At 46.0% G+C, this 17,717-nt stretch overlaps 1 protein-coding gene across 1 annotated transcript in view; it reads right to left on the bottom strand.

Annotated features, from left to right (window-relative positions):
- The window catches only part of Cap2 (cyclase associated actin cytoskeleton regulatory protein 2), a 128,489-nt gene that overhangs the window by 94,397 nt on the left and 16,375 nt on the right, over positions 1-17,717 (bottom strand). The window contains exons 2-3 of the mRNA XM_046453522.2: positions 10,919-11,040; positions 7,036-7,136 (exon numbers count right to left, since the gene is read on the bottom strand). Of these exons, the coding sequence (XP_046309478.1) occupies positions 7,036-7,136; positions 10,919-11,039 (222 nt within the window). The 5' untranslated portion in view covers position 11,040. The remainder of the gene's footprint in view (positions 1-7,035; positions 7,137-10,918; positions 11,041-17,717) is intronic.

Raw genomic sequence — 17,717 nt, 5'->3', positions numbered from 1 at the left:
AAAATAGCCCGAAGACATGTCAAAAGACAACAATAAAGTGGGAAAAGTATCTGTACTTTTCAGACAGAAGGTTACTCTCCCAAATACACAGAGATCTCTAGAAATGACAAACCAACAGCCTTTCTTTTGTGACTCCTATCTATGGACAAAAGATTGGAGTAGACCACTCACAGCCAAAGAAACATAAGCGACCCTCAAACATAGGAAAGGATGCCCAACCTTACTCGTTGTAAGAGAAGCCAAGATTAAAACCTCACGGAAGTACCATCTTGTGCCTAGACTGGGAAAACACCGGCAGGCGTCGTCCTCTGTAGGAAACGTGGGGAAACAGATCCGCTCATCCCTGCTGGTCCAAGAAGCTGCCACAGCCCCAGGGATGGCGATTCAAGCAGATCTCAAGCAAAGTGCCCTCCCCTTTGCCCAGGGAGCTGACATCTCCATCGGGCATCCCAGATCCCTCTCGATCCTCCTGCACCCTGCTCTTCGCTCCAGGGTGACCATCCAGCTCCTGGCTGCTGACTGGCTTTGGCTGGTGCAAGGTCTGGCAAGAAGTGTGCACACAGATAGGAGGGGAGAGGGGCTCCATCCCCACTCTTCCCTGCTGGCTTCCACGGCTTGGCTGTGTCTGTACGGAAGGCTGTGAGTCCCACTCCCTCCCCGGGACCTGGCAAACCCTGGTTCTTGTAGCACATTCTGTCAACAGTCCCTTCATTAAACTCTCTTTACAGTCCCCTGGTTTGATCCATGGTACCTAAGCCTCTGGGACCCAGCAATTCCACTCTGGGGAATTATCTTCAGCCATCTTGGACATACAGGAAATCCTGTGCATATAAGGTGAAAAGACGGACTTCCCAGCCTCCGGGCAGGAAGGAGCCATCTGCTGGTTCAGCTCATGGCAGAAAGTGGAAGGGCAAGTAAAAGATTAGAAACTACTCCATGTTCGGCAACAGGGGTCCGACGGTCAAATAAACTATGCCGAGTCCACGCAGAGGGCTGTTATAAAGCTGTGACGAACAAGGAGGCTCCACATGTACTGACAGAACAGATCTCTAGAACATGTCATTAAGTGAAGACAACAGTGTAAAGCTGTATCGATAATGAGGTGACCTTTTAGTAAGGTAGGGACAAATAAGAAAACATATTATTTCAAAGATCAACGCTGAAAGGATACATAAGAAACACAAAAACTAGTCACCTTTTGGGGCAGGGGACGTTTTAGTTCGTTTTGTATCTCTGTAACAGCATACCTGAGACTGGGTAATTTATAAAGGCAGATGGTTACTTCCTGCTTGGAGGCTGGGAAGTCTAAAGAATGGTTCAGCTCATGGCAGAAAGAGGAAGGGCAAGTGGGTTCCTGAAGAAGAGGAGGACCCGACAGGCAGCCTGGTTCATAACCAGCCACCGCAGTGGTAGGTGATTTACTCCTGAGAGAGCAAGGACTCCCTCCGGGGAGATGGCCTGAGCCCATTCATGAGGGCTCTGCCCTGGTCCCAGACATTTCCCCTAGCCCCACCTCCCCACACTGCTGCCTTGAGGAATTAGGGTTCCAACAAGTGAACTTGTGGGGACACACACCACAGCAGGGGAAATGGGAGGAACAAGTAAGTTGGTAAACTTCTCAACACAGCTTCTCCTGGCTGAAATTCTTTAACCCGGCAAACATATTGTTTATCCAAAAAAAAAAAAAATTAAACTAAATTAAATTCAAAAAACAAAGAAAAAAACAAGTATCATCTCAACCTTAGGAACCTAATTCATTACTTTAGCAAGTATTTGGTGCTGACTTTAACTTCTGGTAGAGTAAACTGGGCGATCCCCTGGTCATGATGCCTGGTGGTCCTTCAGAGACACTCTGATCCCAAGTCCAGTTCCTTATCAGCCAGTCCCCTAAGCTCTAATTAGAACACCCCATGAGAGGTGGGGATGATATATGGTAAAGCCAGGCTTCCTCAGATGACAAGCTCATCACAGCGATGCTCAGCTGAGGACAACAGCTTAGCAGGACATGGGCTGTGCGTCAGAACACATTTGGTAGCAAAGGATGTGTTCAGTGCTCAGTCTTTCATGTTCTTGGGAAGAAACGATAACCCAAGGTCCATCTCTCCATGACCTTTCTGAATTCTGCAGATTTAGTGCCAACAGCACTGTGAGTAATGGCCAGGCTGAGGTCAGGAGCAAGGGACTCTGTCCGGGAGATCAGCGTTCTCCCTGCCCTCACTCAGCACCATGCTGAAGACGTGCGCCAGTCACTGGGTACGTCGGCTTCCACCTGTCCCCAGCCCTGTTCCTCCTTCCTCACTGCACAGAAAGAGTGGGTGGAGAGGGAGGCAGGCCAGGGCCAGCTCATGCCCACGAGGGATCCAGTTACCCACACGGGGGGGCAGGGGGACACAGTTGCCCAGCGGGTTAAGGTTGGCAGTGCCAACGTCATGGATGAAAACTCTGGAGACCAGATCCCTGGCTCTGCCACTCTCAACCCGTCGCCACCATCACCTAACCAGTCCAGTTCCCAGCTTCCTTCTTTGTAGGAGACAGAAAGACAGACTGACCAGGGAAAGGAAGGGAAGGATGAAGCGGGAAGGAAGGGAGGAAGGAATGTGGGCAAGAAGGCGGGCGGGCGCGCAGGTGGAGGGGGCGGGCGGGCGCGCAGGTGGAGGGGGCGGAGTGGGGGAGGGGGGAGTGCTTGACAAATGGACCATTTCCAAGGGCTTCCTTCCCTGAAAACTTGGACTGTCACAAAGGGCTCAGGCAGTGAGAGCCAGAGGAGGGTCGTGCCAGTGCCATCGTCCTTCTCACTAAGCAGCAGATGAAGGGACTTGGTTATGATCTTGCTCTTGATGTAGGAGTCGGGCCAGCTGGACAATCAGACCTGGACCCACCGGTGCTGGTCAGGGGGACACACAGGGCTCCCTCTGCCATTCCTCAAATTCATTACCCAACCAGCGCAGCATAAAAAGAACAAAACGCTTTGTAGATGATTTAAATAGATGGTACAGACCAGGCACATCCAGGGTCACTGTGAGCCATCAGAAGGGTGGCTGGAAACCACCTGAGAAGATTCATCCTTTAAAGGACATCATATCATACGGTGTGTCATTTACTCATATACTAAACGTGTGCTCTGCTTAGTTGCGTTTTATTGCCCTTTTGTTCAAACTGCGGTTCTCTCGTTTCATGAAACAATAAGAATTTTTTAAAAATCCATTGTAATCAAGAACAGGAAATAAACATTCCGAACCCCTAGAAACATTCCAAATGTAAAGTCCATGAACCTTCCAAAAGGAAGGTTAGGAAGAGCTATGATCTGCAGCTGCTTCATAATTGTCAAACCACTCAGAAACAGAACTGAGATTGTTTCATATACCGGAAATAACAGCAGAATAGCTTTGTTAAAAAAAAAATCGTATCAGTCCATTTGTGGATAAACAGTGCCCAGCCAAGCACTTGGTATTATGTGCTCCCATTTCTAGAGAACTTTTCTTTTAATATTAAGGACTGTATTTACCATAAACATCTATTACAAAATTATGCATTGTTTATTCTTTCTTAAAAGAAGTGTAAGCTGCGTGGGTGTTGCCGGGTTGAGGAGTAATTGAAATAAGCCCTTTGGTGTGTGCTGCATACAAGAAAAGCTTCAGGAGATCTAATCTTTTCTAAACCTGCTCTGTCCTCCGGTTTAGTGGAGCTTCCTAATTGTAGCTATTAGCTCCCCTCTTTCTTGTGGTCCCTTGTCAATGGACTATTGAGTGTTGGGTAAATGAAGCCAGACCAGGAGCCAACACATGGAGACAGACGTTAAATCATAGCCTGGCGGCCCTCATTCATTATTCGTGTCTGTGGAATAGCTTCTAAGCCCAGGGACAGGATTTATTTAAGATGATGCACATTTGTGTCATTCTCAGATTTCCATACAGTACAATCAGGTATGTGAGGGCTTTTTTTTTTTTTTTTCCTGGGCAACAGGTGTGTTCTTGAAACAAAGTTCAGCCCCCACTTCTGGCTTATGTGAGAGGCGGCAGCTGCAGGCTTAATGCCTGTGACACATGGTTCTGCAAGAGAGAAAAAAATAAACGACTTGTTCAAAGTATGAAAGCAATGGGCAGATGGGCGGTCGCCGCCTGGGCTTTTCTTTGTGTGGTGGAGCCGTGGCCTCAACTGTGGGTGACCATGTGTCTCCCCCTCTTTCTCTTTCTCCTTCCTTCTCGCCTGTCTTCCCTCCTTTCTTCTGTTTTTCAAAAACCAGTTAAAAACATAAATTTCTTTATGCATTACATAATCCATATTCTTTCACTGGAGGCATGCTGTTTACAGGCTGATGGTGGGGAGAAGGAAAAACGGAATGAGTCAAGGTGGAGTTTACAACTCATTTGTTCTAAAAAGAACTTCAAGAGACTGTTCACTACACAATTTGAAGTGTGCAAATCCTACTTTTTCTTTTTCTTTTTTTACAATGCAAATAACTACTGATTTATTTATTTATTTATTTATTTATTTATTTTTGTGCTGGGGATTAAACGCAGGCATCCCTGGCCGCCTTTTTATATTTTATTTAGAGACAGGGTCTCACTGAATTACTTAGGGCCGCTGTCTAAGTTGCTGAGGCTGGCTTTGAACTGGCGATGCTCCTGCTCAGCCTCCTGAGCGGCTGGGATTACAGGCTTGTGCCACCAAAGAACTACTTATTCATAGGCCTCATTATTCTCGAGTGAAAAGTTTCCACCTGGAACGTTGTGAGATGTCACTAGTAAGATTACAACGTCCTGTGGATGCTAGAAGCACACCGTCAGCAATACCTGATGGGAACATGACCACTCCAGCCTGTCTTCACTGTCTTGGGGACATGTGAGAATGTCGGCTCTCAGGTGTGGTCATGCCGTGGCTGCCTTACCTTGCTGCACACAGGTTTCTTGTAAATAAAAACACCAAAGAGGACAGACCAGTGTGATGGTGGAGCTGTGGGGAGCCTCTGGCATGGACACGTCTTAGTACAGTCTTTTCTGGAATTCAAGCGTAACAGAGGTCCCCCTCTTATACCAAAGGGTATTTCAACAGAGATATTCAACAAAAAAGAAGAATCTTTGGTTTTCTGAAGTCTGATAAACAAGTACAATGCAGCTGAATATCGCGAGATGAGCTATCATTTCATGGCCACCTTGGCTTCTCTGGTAAAACCGAGCCCCTGATTTCCCTGCAAGCTGGGCTCATGTATGCCAGCGACTGGGGAAGGAGCAAAGAAAGAACCTTTTTTCACCTTTTTCCCCTTAACCCCAAACCACAACTTGATTCCAGAATCATATTTTCTGGGAATCTGCATTGAAAATGGTTTCACCCCACTGTCTCATCAGTAAGAAATCTAGAGGCAGATGGATTTGGAATTCATTCCTCTGAAACCCACAAAGGCCAGTGGGAAAAAAGAACCTGCTGATAAGTTTGTTTTCAAGTTGTTAATTGGTTTGGCTATTTAGATTTTCTACTAAATGCATGCAAATAACAGCCAACCTCAGGAAGCTTGCTGGTATCTTAAAAAGTGTGAAGCGTACAACAGGAGACCGGGAAGCTGGCCTCAACACTGTTCAAGGTCTCTTCCAACCTAGGGATTCTCAAATTTTCTGATAATACTTTTACCAGTCGTACTTAAAAAAAAATATATGGTAAGAGACACACAACAAAGTTTGCCATCTTCATCCTTTACGTACATGATTTGGTGGTGTAAAGGATGTCTGTGGTGTTGTACTCTCTCCGGAACGTCTTCATCTTGCAAAACTAAGACGGTACCCATTCATCAGCATCTCCCCGTCACCCCCTTCCTCAGCCTCTGACAACACCATTCTGTCTCTGTAAATTTGATTCCTCAGGGTACTTCAGATAAATGAAATCACATATCTGTCTTTTTGTGTCTGGCTTATTTCCCTGAGCAGAAAGTTCGCAAAGCTCACTGCTTTATAGCATGTAATAGGATTTTCTTTCTTGTTAAGGCTGAATAATATTCCATCGTACGTCTACACCGCATTTACTTGATCCGTTCATCTGTCAACGGATCATTAGACGGCTTCCCCCCTGGGCTACTGTGAGAGGTGTTGCTGTGAACGGGGGTGCGTAACATCTTCTCGAAACCTGCTTTTGGGGATACACCGGCCATGGGATTGTCGGACCTCGGTTATTCTCTTTTTCATTTTTTTGAGGATCAGCCACACCATTTGCCATAGCAGCTAAACCATTCGGCATTTCCACCATTTTGCCCACATCCTCACCAACCCTTAACAGCTTTCTGGGTTTTTCTGATAGTGGTCACCCCAACGGATGTGAGTTATATCCTCAGGCTACACTTTAAGGAAAGAAGAGGGGCCTGGTGACAGAGTCAGCGCAGCCAAAGTCTCTTTTTAAAAACACAAGCCAAGTGGTCCTGTGCCCAGCGCCCTCCGTGGCTTCCTCCTGCTTGGAATAAGACCAAATTCCCTTACTGTGACTGACAGGCCCGCCGGGGTGGGCCTCCGGTTCTCTCTCTCCCCAGCTCACCTTCTCCCTGGCCTCCTGCTCCCTGAGAACACGCGAGCTGGCTCCATCCTCCGTCTGAGACTCTTCCCTGCATCACTACGGGGCTCACTTCCTCCACTTGCCCATCTCTGCTCAATGTCACCTCCTCAGATACACCTGCTATAATGATGTCCCTGCTCCCAGCACTTTCTGGAGCATTATGCTGCCTTCTGATCTTCTTGGTCGTACCTGTTCTATCTGAATTCGTTTATATATTTACATGCTGCCTCTCTCCCATAGTAAAGTGAAAGTTCCGTGAGGCTAAGGCTTGGCCTCTCCTGTCCATTCCTGACCTCCCAGCTTCTAGGACCGTGCCTGGCAATGCCCCATCAGCAGGCGCTGCAGGAAGGAGTGAGCCAGGGACTACATCAGTGAGGGTTTTAGCTACCGCCATGCTAGCCAGTGAAAAATAAGTAAATAAGATCCCATCATGCCACCCGTGTCGTCAGAGGCCGGGCTGGCCACTCTGACTCTCTATGGGGAATGGGAGGAAGTACTCACGTGAGTGTCCACGTCACCGGCAAGGATCCTGCTGTTCTTTAAGAACTCAGCCACCACGCTGTCCATCAGCTTATCAAAGGCTTCCACGGAGGGCGCCACACCTTGGAGAGGAACATTTAGTTATTCCCTGGCAGTCTAATGAGAGCCAGGCCTGCCTTGCACAGGTAACGTGGATGATGAATGTCCCCGTCATCACCGCTAATGTGTTCCCAAAGTCATTCCCTGGCTCAACCCCGACGTACCGAGCACTTCTCAAGGGCTCAGGAAAACAGTGTCTTCCACCCTCCTGAGTGGGGACTTTTGCCCACAGCCTCTCATTTTCCTCTCCTCCAGCTCAGGTGGCACCATCACAGGTGCAGAGGAGGAAAGGGAGAGGCCGACAGAGCGTGTGTGCTGCCCTTCCCTGCTAGGGACGGAACAAAGGGCAAATCCCAAACTGAACTGAGCCAGATTCACCCACGGCCACGGGACTTTTTTCTACAGGGACCTGTCCAGGTGCTAGGTCATCCTTACAAATAGCTACCAATTCTTTGTCCTGGGGGGCCAAAAAAATGGGCATGATGGACCCTGGGTAGGGAGGCAAAGACTGCTGACTCCACTCTTCCTGCTCCTTCCTCTGTCCCAGAGGGAGGAGAGGGGCCCTGATGGAAAGGCAGAGATCATGGACAGCCCACGGGGTTCTCAGTGCCTGCGACCCTCGAGCTGAAGTGACGACAGCCCAGCTCTGTGTCCTTTCCCTACTTTTGAATCAAATGAAGAAAACCTGGGTCTCTGACTTCCTGCCCCTAAGACTGAGAAACATAATATTGAGAAACTTAGACTTATGGCCTGTTGATATCCAAACCCAAATCTAGCATCTCCTTTCTTCTGTTGTATGAATACATCATCCTCACCCATAAAGCTAGAGGAGAAAGCTTCCTTCCCTCTCTCTTATTCCTACTTGCCCAGTTTTACCAGCTCAAAGGGGATGGAAATGTTCTGAACAGCCCTCTGCACCTATAAAGTTTCAAGCAGATGTTGAAACCGTGCTATCTTAAATGCAAAATTCTTGAGCGTAAGAGGACACAAGCCCCAGCTGCCTCACGGGTTCACCTGGAAATGGATAACCCTGTTTGCTGTCGTGGAAGGGGCCCAAAGGTCTCTGCTGAGTATTTAAAGTGGGAGAAAGTTTTGGAAATGTGACAGAGGCCTCTACCTAGCAGAGGGTTCGGTGATGAAAGGGAATATTTTCTAATTTCCTTTCATCACTCTACTCTGCTCACACCTCCTCCGGGCAGCCTTTAATGATCTGTCCTCTCACCAGTCTGCACCCTTTGAGCATCTCTTAATCAAAGCATTTGCAGCTATGAATAGTAATGCACGGAGACCAAAGGTTCCTGAGGATTAGGACTGTGTATAATTCATCTAAGATGTCCTCGCACCTCGCACCGTGTTTGTCACTTGGCAGGAATGCAAAAGTACCGCTTCAGTTGTTAAGCTGGACTTATCTAATTATGGTGAGGGGGTGAGTGCAGAGCCCCACATCATAAAACACGTCATGACACACATAACAGCAGACCTTTGAGCTATGTGCACTATGTATTTGTAATGGATTATGTTCTTTCTAGAAATTTCTTTTAAAGCAAAACATAACAAAACAAAATATTTTGGGTGCTGGGGATCAAATCTGGGGCCTCGAGCATACTAGGCAAGTAACTCTACTACTGAGCCACACCCCCAGCCCCTAAATAAAAATTTTTAAAAATTTGACTCTAGGGACTGGGGTTGTGGCTCGGTGGTAGAGTGCTCATCTAGCATGCATGTGGCACTGGGTTCGATCATCAGCACCACATAAAAATAAAATAAAGATATTGTGTCAACCTAAAACTAAAAGATAGATATTTTTAAAAAAGAATGTGCTTTATTTAAGTTTTTCCCTAATCCTTAAAAATATTTGACTCTAGTTAAATAATAGTAATGATGATGTTTATATTTAAGGTTAAAAAGTTGTTCTTAAGAATTTTTTAAGAATAGAATTTAGGAAGCTACCAACACGTACTAATGAAGGGAAAAAAATGTCAATGATGTTGTTTAGGACTTGTAATATATTCGAACGATGGGCCTCATTCAGACATTTTACTAATTATCTTCCTTATTAATTACCCTACTTCATTTCAAGTAGGATAATAAATTGCTAGCTAAGTTGTTTTAGAAAATCTTTGCTTTAATAAACGGTTTGCAATGATGTGCTATATTAGAAAATATCTGTTTAAACACCAAATTATTAAATTATGTCCTCCAATTTTGCTAGCCTATTCATTTTCCCAGAAAAATTATTTTCATAAAGAAAGCACAAAATTCAATCTACTACCCCTCTAGATGCATAAGATTCCAATCATTGATTTGATTTTTCTTTACTCAAGAGCATAATTCAATCCTCAGAGGGTGGATTTTGGGGTTTTTTAAATTTTTTTTTGTTTTTTTTTAATCACTCAGACTTTACATTTGGGGTCAGCAACCTTAGGGAAATGTCCGCACTGGGGATGAGGCCAGGACATAATGAAACAAAGTTACTGAAGAACATGAAAAGTATTTTCTTACCAATAAGGTTGAGGAGTCTCCAAGACTCACTGTACAGCTAACAAAGACTTAAAATGAAATCATGAATGTGTTTCAGTGGTTGTGGAAAAAACTTCCAGACCCCTGGCAGCCGGCCTGCAAGCCCCGCCCCTTCCAATTCATTCAGGGCATTTTAATTTTCATTGTGTTCGGGGGAAAAGACAGCCGGCACATTTGTGCTCACCCAGTAATTCCTGTCCCCTGGCATGTAACACAAGGCACAGCTCCAAATACGCCCGAGATTCTGGAAGCACCAATGGAGGTCTTCCCTGGGGAAGTGGATTCTGAAGCCTCCTCTTCTCCAAGGCTTTTCTCAGACCTCCAAAAAGCTGACAGGCTTCAAAACGGGTCAGATAAGGAGGAGGTGCACGTGGGACAGGAACAGAACTACCATGTTAAACACAGATTGCCCAGTTAAATTTGAATTTCAGAGAAGCGATGAATAAATTTCTAGTATAAATATGTACCATGCAGTATGCCCAGGCAGTATTTGGGACACATTTATACCAAAAAAAAAAAAAAATCTTCTTTATCTGAAATTCAAATTTAACTTGTGCCCTGTATTTTCATTTGTTAAACTGCAGACTTAGACAAGAAGGAAACTGGAGAAATTATTATAGATAATTTGAAGAGTCTGGCATATAGGGTACCCTCTTAGAGAAAGAATTTTTTTGAACCTACAATTTTTAGGAATCTTTTTGGTGGTGTTGGTCTATAGTCTTCAAAGAGTGAATAAGCAAGGTGAACATAGGAGGTGGCCCTGGCACATTTCTCAAATTTCCCTCCACATCAGACTGGCTTCCCTCAAAGCTGCAGTTCCTAAATGCAAGGACTTGTCTTAAAATCAACATCCACAGGATAATTCCTTCCAATCACATTGCCATTGAGAACATTTGTTTCTTTTCTTTTTTCTTTTGATAATCACTTTGGATAATACAGCCACTGAGTATTGGAACAGCCATATAAACACTAAAACCAAGAATAATGACATGGATTTCCACTCTTAGGCACAGATGTTGGTACATTTTTGTGGACTGCAGGTTGAAACTTTTAAAACGTTATTACTTTTCATAATTGGTACAAAAAATTTGTTCGTATTTATGGGGAAAGAAAACTCATTTTTTTCCTTCTCTTTTTTCAGGGGCTGCGTGCTTATGGCCACACAGAAAGGAAGGAGGAGGGACTGTGGCAGCAAGCAGGTGGACTGTTATCTGGACAATGAAATGATGAGGACAAAGTTAAGTGACCCACACGGAGACCAGCCATGACCGCTGTGTGGCCCTACCTCCATGGACGCCGTTCACCTCCCCACAGTTCCCAGGAGGCTTGTGTGACTCTGCAGACAGCTGCTCCAGCCGGCAGACGGCTCGCTCCAGTCTCTCCACCAGGCCCTGCATGTCTTCCATTCTAGAAGGACACACACACAAAGGGAGGCCACGTGAGCACCAGGGTGACACCCGCACACCTGCCCGCAGGAGGAAAATGAGAAGTCCTCAGGGCGGCTTGAATGACCGAAAGACCATCGCCACACGTCGGGAAAGTACATGAAATTCAAGAGAACACACAAACTTGGAACAAAAAAATTAGCAAACAATTGAAAGCTTACTTTGTACTCAGCTCAGTGCTTTTTACATGACGTGAAAATGAATACGTCAGACACACCACCCTCCTCTACCTCACCCTCCAGCGCCTGCTCTGTGCTTCCTGGTTACAAGATACAACTTAGACATGGTGCCTGCTTAAACGCCCACAAGCACATATCCCAAAATTGATATTGCCAACTCTGGCTCTGCTGAATGGTGGGGGAATATTTTAACTCTTTCCCACAATTCTTCCTGGCAAAGCATCATTCCCCAGGGGCTGCTAAACCCATGGATAATCCTTATTTACTGAGTAGTGAGAAAACCAAACAGCCCAGCAACAGAACTGAATTTATGAAACTATGTGCCATGAAGTGGGGAGGAGAGTCCCTCCCCAAGCCAGTTGGTTCCAGTGGGGTTTCTGTTGCTGAATTAGTTTAAATGAAAATGGTTCTGAATGGTGGGCAATTTTAAACGTAAAATATTAGAAATGGTTATTTTCCTTGGATAAGGCTGCTGGCTGTTTTTTAGTGAAATTTTGTGTTAGGCATGGTGGATTTTAGAGACAGGCTCTTCAGTTACTCAGTATTCTTGCTGGAATAAATAGGAATTGAAGTGGACGAAGGGATGGGGGATAAAAGTGGGATTGGCTAGCCATCCCTTCCACTTCTAAACAGGTATGTCTCTGTGTGTATTTATTTATAAACGCATATGCACACATATATTTATTTGCTTGTTTGTTTATTTTTGGTACCAGGAGCACTTAGCCACTGAGCCACATCCCCAGCCCTTTTTATTTTCTGAGACAGGGTCTCGCTAAGTTGCTGAGGCTGGCTTTGAACTTGTGATCCTCCTGCCTCAGCCTCCCAGGCCACTGGGATTATGGGCATGCACCACCTCAGCTGACCCAAACAAATATTTAAATGACTATATATGGGGTCAGCACGTTAAAATTATTGGTCTTAGAATTTATATTCACATTCCTCTGGGGAGTGGAACCCACTCTAATTCAGGCGGTTCTGAGCGCCATTGTGTAGGCACCGTGACCCTGACCACACCCACTTATGACTGCCCTTGGCACAACAGGGTAGATTCCCAAAGAGAATAAAACGGGCCTCCTCTTAACAGGTGCCCGGGGTTCTTCTCACTCTTAAGAACTTTCCGAGCATCACTCTGAGCCAAAGAGGAGCACTCTGCTTGTAATCCAGAGACGCGGCTGCCCCGGGCATGGGAAGCGGGCACTGCTCTGAGATGGACAAACATTTCATTTCTCCTGGGAACCAGGCTAAGGCACTCCTGTTGGGCTCTGTATGCCATGCGCCTGGGGTTTCAATACCACGATGACGTGCTGCTGCGTGTTTCCAAGGCAAGGCTCTGCTCATCCAAACGTGTGTGCCTCTCTGTGATTCTGCCTCCAAATGTCAGTCATTAGATTCGGAGGCAGGGCTCACTGTCTATTTTGGAAAGTCATCTCTCTGAAAACTGCCGGCAGTGACTCTCTCAGAATATGGAGCAGCCTTCTCTGCACGGCCGAAACCGGCATCAAATCCTAAGGGGATTCAGAATTAGAAATTTCTCATCTATTCTTTTCCTCTTCACGTCAGAGCTTTTGATTCCATCGAAATAGAAGAGGGGGGGGGAATAAAAAGGAAGAAGAAATTGAATTGAACCCTTTACGTAATCTTCCTGCAAGGGGACAGGGTATCTTTTAGGTGGGTGAAGGCCATTTGAGAAAGGATGAAAGCCCCTCAAATATTTTAATAGTTGCCCATCTGTTCACAGTTATCTCTGTTCCCTGTTACCCACTTGCCAAATGTTACCACCATGGACTTAGTCCTGACAGGGGGAAAAAAAAAGTGTTTGCTTTGTTAGCAAGCTCCGGGCCCATAGGAAAGCACCAGCCCCCCCCCTCCCAGCAGCTCACAGAGGGAGCTGCCCTGGGAAGGCCTGTTACATTTCACACTTGAGACTGCCATCTCTGAGTGCTGCCTAATCAGACCCCCTGACAAGACCCACACTCACACCATCTAATGGCGCTCCATATGGTGAGAGACAACAGGACTCAGCCCGTAAACTGCGGGGCTGGGCAGATTGCTATGGAATGCAGTCTAACAGAGACTCAGATGTCACTCCGTGTAAAATCACCATGAGCAAGACCCAAGTCTTGCCAAGGCTTCTAAAGAGACCAAAATGTGGCTCATACGATGAAGCTCGAAAGGGTTTAAAGTTTTAGAACAGGTTCTATGAGAAACTGAAAAATAAAAGAAAGAGTATACCAGGGGATATGTTAACACCTCCAAGAGGCTGCTGAGGTCCCAGCCCTCTCCTCCATCTCCCTCTCTCTCCCTCTCTCTCTCTCTCTCTCTCTCACACACACACACACACACACACACACACACACACGCCCTCCGCTGCTGCTGTCAAGACCCTCAAGAATAAGGGAAAAACAGAGCTGCAGACTTTCCAAATTCTTCCCGGGCACTTCCATCTGCCTTGGCTTTCCAAAGTGCATTTAGCCAGTTTTGGACAGGAGCCAGGACCTGAGAATTAGGCTGAAGAAGCACATGAGGTAGGCAAGGCGGATGCAGGCAGCGGGGGCAGGATGGGGCGGGAGTCAGGGCGAGGCGCCAGGGGAGTGTGCACAGGAGCAGTGTGTGTGTGTGGGGGGGACACGGCAAGATGGCTGGAGGTGAGAGAGCCTAAGGAGCCGAGAACAGGAAGCCAGGTTGGCAGGTGGAGAGCCCAGAGACGCAGCCTGGTCCTGCAAGGCTCACTCATCCCCTTCATGCACCAACCCAGGGTGAGGGCTTCGGAGGATGCACACGCACGCCATTCCAGAGGGCCAGGGTTGGAGAAGCGAAAGAGGGAGGCTGGCGCTTCACGGCTTTGGCTTTCAAAGGCCTGTTTGAAGAAGCGAGGGTTGGGATTCATCTTAATTCCTCCTTTGGTACCCATTTTTGGGTGTTCTCTTTGGAGTTCCACTAGGATGGGAAGCCCACCCACCCTTGTTTATCTCCTTCTTATTATTACTTGCGTTTTCCTCACTTTTCCTTTTCTACCTATTTTTCTTTTAATGGACACATACTACTTGGATCTACTTAGAGGTGACAGCGTGATAACTCAGTGCGTGTTCGCAAAGTGTAATCATCACACCGCGGTGATCAGCATCCCCTCTCCTTATCATTTAGCATTCCTTTGTGTTTGCAGGCTTGGGCTCTTCTCTCCCAGTTCTTCATTAAATAGATCATAGTTGGTTGTCAGTTACAGTCACTCTACTGTACTGTGGAAAACTAGGACTTATTCCGCCCATGGAACCACATTTAGTGCCCATCATCCAACCTCTCTCCCCATTCTCCCTTCCCAGTCTTAACTAATCATTTTTCTCCCCTCTTCTTCTTTGAAATCAACATTTTTAGATTCCCCACATGTAAGTGAGAACACGTGGTACTTGTCTATGCATCTGGCTTATTTCGCTTAGCACCAAGTCCTCCACTGCCACCTGCTTACCACAAATGACAGGATCCCATTCTTTTTTATGGCCAAATACTATTCTAGTATGTATATAGACCCTACTTTCCTTTTCCATTTCTTGTTCACATATCTTGTCCTTTTTTTTTAAGTTTAATTTTTTTTTCATCAAAACTATACATGAACAGAAAGAGTCAACAATTCTACATGGCTCCTTTTTTTTTTTAAAGAGAGAGAAAGAGAGAATTCTTTTAATATTTATTTTTTAGTTATCGGCAGACACAACATCTTTGTTTGTATGTGGTGCTGAGGATCGAACCTGGGCCGCACGCATGCCAGGCGAGCGCGCTACCGCTTGAGCCACATCCCCAGCCTGGCTCCTTTCTTTTTTATTTTTTTTAATTCTCATTTTTTTTAGTGGTAGTTGAACACAATACCTTTATTTCATTCATTTATTTGTATGTGGTGCTGAGGATCGAACTCAGCGCCTCATACATGCTAGGCGAGCGCTCTACCACTGAGCCACCACCCCAGCCCCATGGCTCCTTTCTTTTTAACTGATACATAATAACATTAATATATTAATGGGATACCATGTGACATTTCGACATGTGGATACACCGCACTAGGCTGAAATCAGGTTGGACACATCGATCTCCTCAAATATCTATAATGCCTTCATGGTGACAACAGTGAATATCCTTTCTTGCAGCTTTTCAGGACAGGTGTCAGGACTAAGTCCATGGTGGTAACATTGTCCCTTTTCATTTTTTGTCTCAAGAATCAACCATTTTCAATTATTTCATCTATTTCTTTTGGCCACTACCTCCTTGTCTCTAAATAACATGCTTCGTCCTGTGTCTGGCTTATTTTTCTTCTGCTGTGACATTTTCCCTCGAGTTCCCACCCAAAACACGAGGGTCTTGACAATCCCCACTAACCACGCAACTGCAAAAGGAAATCTCACAATCCTCCCAATTGTGTCCGGTCTCCGCTTTTTTGTGTGACGCCACTCAGCATCAGCACACTGTGCCTGTGCGCATTGAGCCACGAGGTGTACACCGCGGTCAGCTTTCCATGCTCTGCACGTCCTATTTCCCCAAAGCGATTATTTCCAGCTTCTTGGTCCCGGTGGACGACCCAACAGTTCACACCCCAGCTCTTCCTCCTGCTCTTCCTCCATTCAAAGGAGCCAACACACCTGGGCTTCTCTAGACTCCTGGGACACAGCTCTTCTGCATGTTGCTCTGACTCACGTGGCTGTCCCAGCAGGTGCTGCGCGTGGTGACCCAGGTCACTGCCTGCTCCAGGCTAGGGGCTTCCCTCGCCTCTCTTAGGCTGTCTCACCTTTTCCCTGGACTCTGTGACTTCCTCTTTTCTGAGGAAAAAAGGACCTGCAAGTTTGGAAATATCTTTCTGACACTTGATCAGTGGTTGAGCCGAGGACAGGATTCCGGGCTGCAAGTTTCCCTCAGAATTGAAAAGGGATGGATTTGCGGCTTCAGGGTCACTGGACTGCTGCTGAGAAGTCCAAAGCCCTCTGACTCTTGACCCCTTGAGTACACCCAGCATTTTCTTTCTGAAGGTAGATTTGGAGTCTTCTCTCTGAACACTATGACGATATGCTTTGTTGTCAATATATATTTTCTTTTCTTTTCTTTCAGGGGTGGAGTACCAGGGATTGAACTCAGGGGCATTTGACCACTGAGCCACATCCCCAGCCCTATTTTGTATTTTATTTAGAGACAGGATCTCACTGAGTTGCTTAGCACCTCACTTTTTGCTGAGGCTGGCTTTGAACTTGCAATCCTCCTGTATCAGCCTCCTGAGCCACTGGGATTACAGGCATGTGCCACTGTGCCTGGCTATATATATTTTCTTTATAAATGATTTTCAAGAGGTCCAGAAGATGTTGGAAGGTGGGTCTTGCATGTTGTTTATCTCTGAGTGAGTTTATGAACTAAGTTGTTTGTTTCCAAATACTCCATACACTTCAGAATAGAGCCAGCCAGTATTCATTAATATGTTCTCTTGGAATAATAAGGTATCCTAAGAGAGAAGATGGCTATTAGTTTTTAAATGTTCTGCCTCATTGATCATTTTACAAACACCATCCTCGAAAGTTCAGAAAATTAGCTCCTATGTCCAATGTCCAGTGTCACACCCCCAGTGCAATGACCGTGCAGAAAGACTCAGAGAGATGGAGTTTTTATCCTTCTCCATAACAATTCCAGAAGCAGAGAGTTCCACACACTTTCACACAAAGTCTCAAAGGTCTCGCTCGTCCTTAACCTGGATAGTACAGAGAGGCCATGACTTCGGAGTCAGACATACCAGATGTGTCCTCTGGCTCTTGTCAAGCAGAGGATTTTGAGAAAAGAGCTTAATTTTGCTTTGCTTCTGTTACTACCCATACATAGACTTGCTCTGAGGCACAAAGATGCACGTTAGCTAATGCTATAAGACACTCCTCCTCACTGCCCCTCCATGGCAATAGTTACAGTATTGGAAATGTTAAGCAGTCATCGAGAAAGTCCGATCAATGGAAGACACTTCATTTTTTTTCCCTCTCCATTTACTTATTCTTACAACATTTCTGAGATTTTCTCAAGTCTGTGTGTCATGGTTACTAGAAAGTGATCAATTTGGTGTGTAACTAGTATTTTGCATTCTCCTCATAAGTGTTTTTATGACTTCCTTCCTTTCTATGATCCTCCACAAAAGACACACGCACAGCCTCTGTGGAACCAGTTTTGGAAACGAGCATCCTTCATCCCCATATCGCATCCAAACCTTGTCATGCTCAGTGGTGAAGGTCTGCCCAGGTTTTCCCTAACTGGTTCTGATCAGTTGTAAATGCGGCTTTCAGAGCTGCTCTGAACACTGGCCCCCATGCGACAGTGTAAAGGGTGACATGCCCAGAATAAGCCCAGTTGTCTGGACTACCTCCTCAGCATCTGTAAGGCATACTGTCCAATTAAAATGCATCCTCTGCTTCCTCTTCTATTAGCACCTGTACACCTTCCTCCCCACCCC

Source organism: Marmota monax, unplaced genomic scaffold (assembly GCF_021218885.2).
Source record: "Marmota monax isolate L192 unplaced genomic scaffold, Marmota_monax_Labrador192_F-V1.1 WCK01_AAM20220418_F8-fsc00029, whole genome shotgun sequence".
Taxonomy (NCBI): Eukaryota; Metazoa; Chordata; class Mammalia; order Rodentia; family Sciuridae; genus Marmota; species Marmota monax.
Note: the sequence above shows the minus strand (reverse complement) of the source record. Positions and strands in the feature narration are given on the sequence as shown.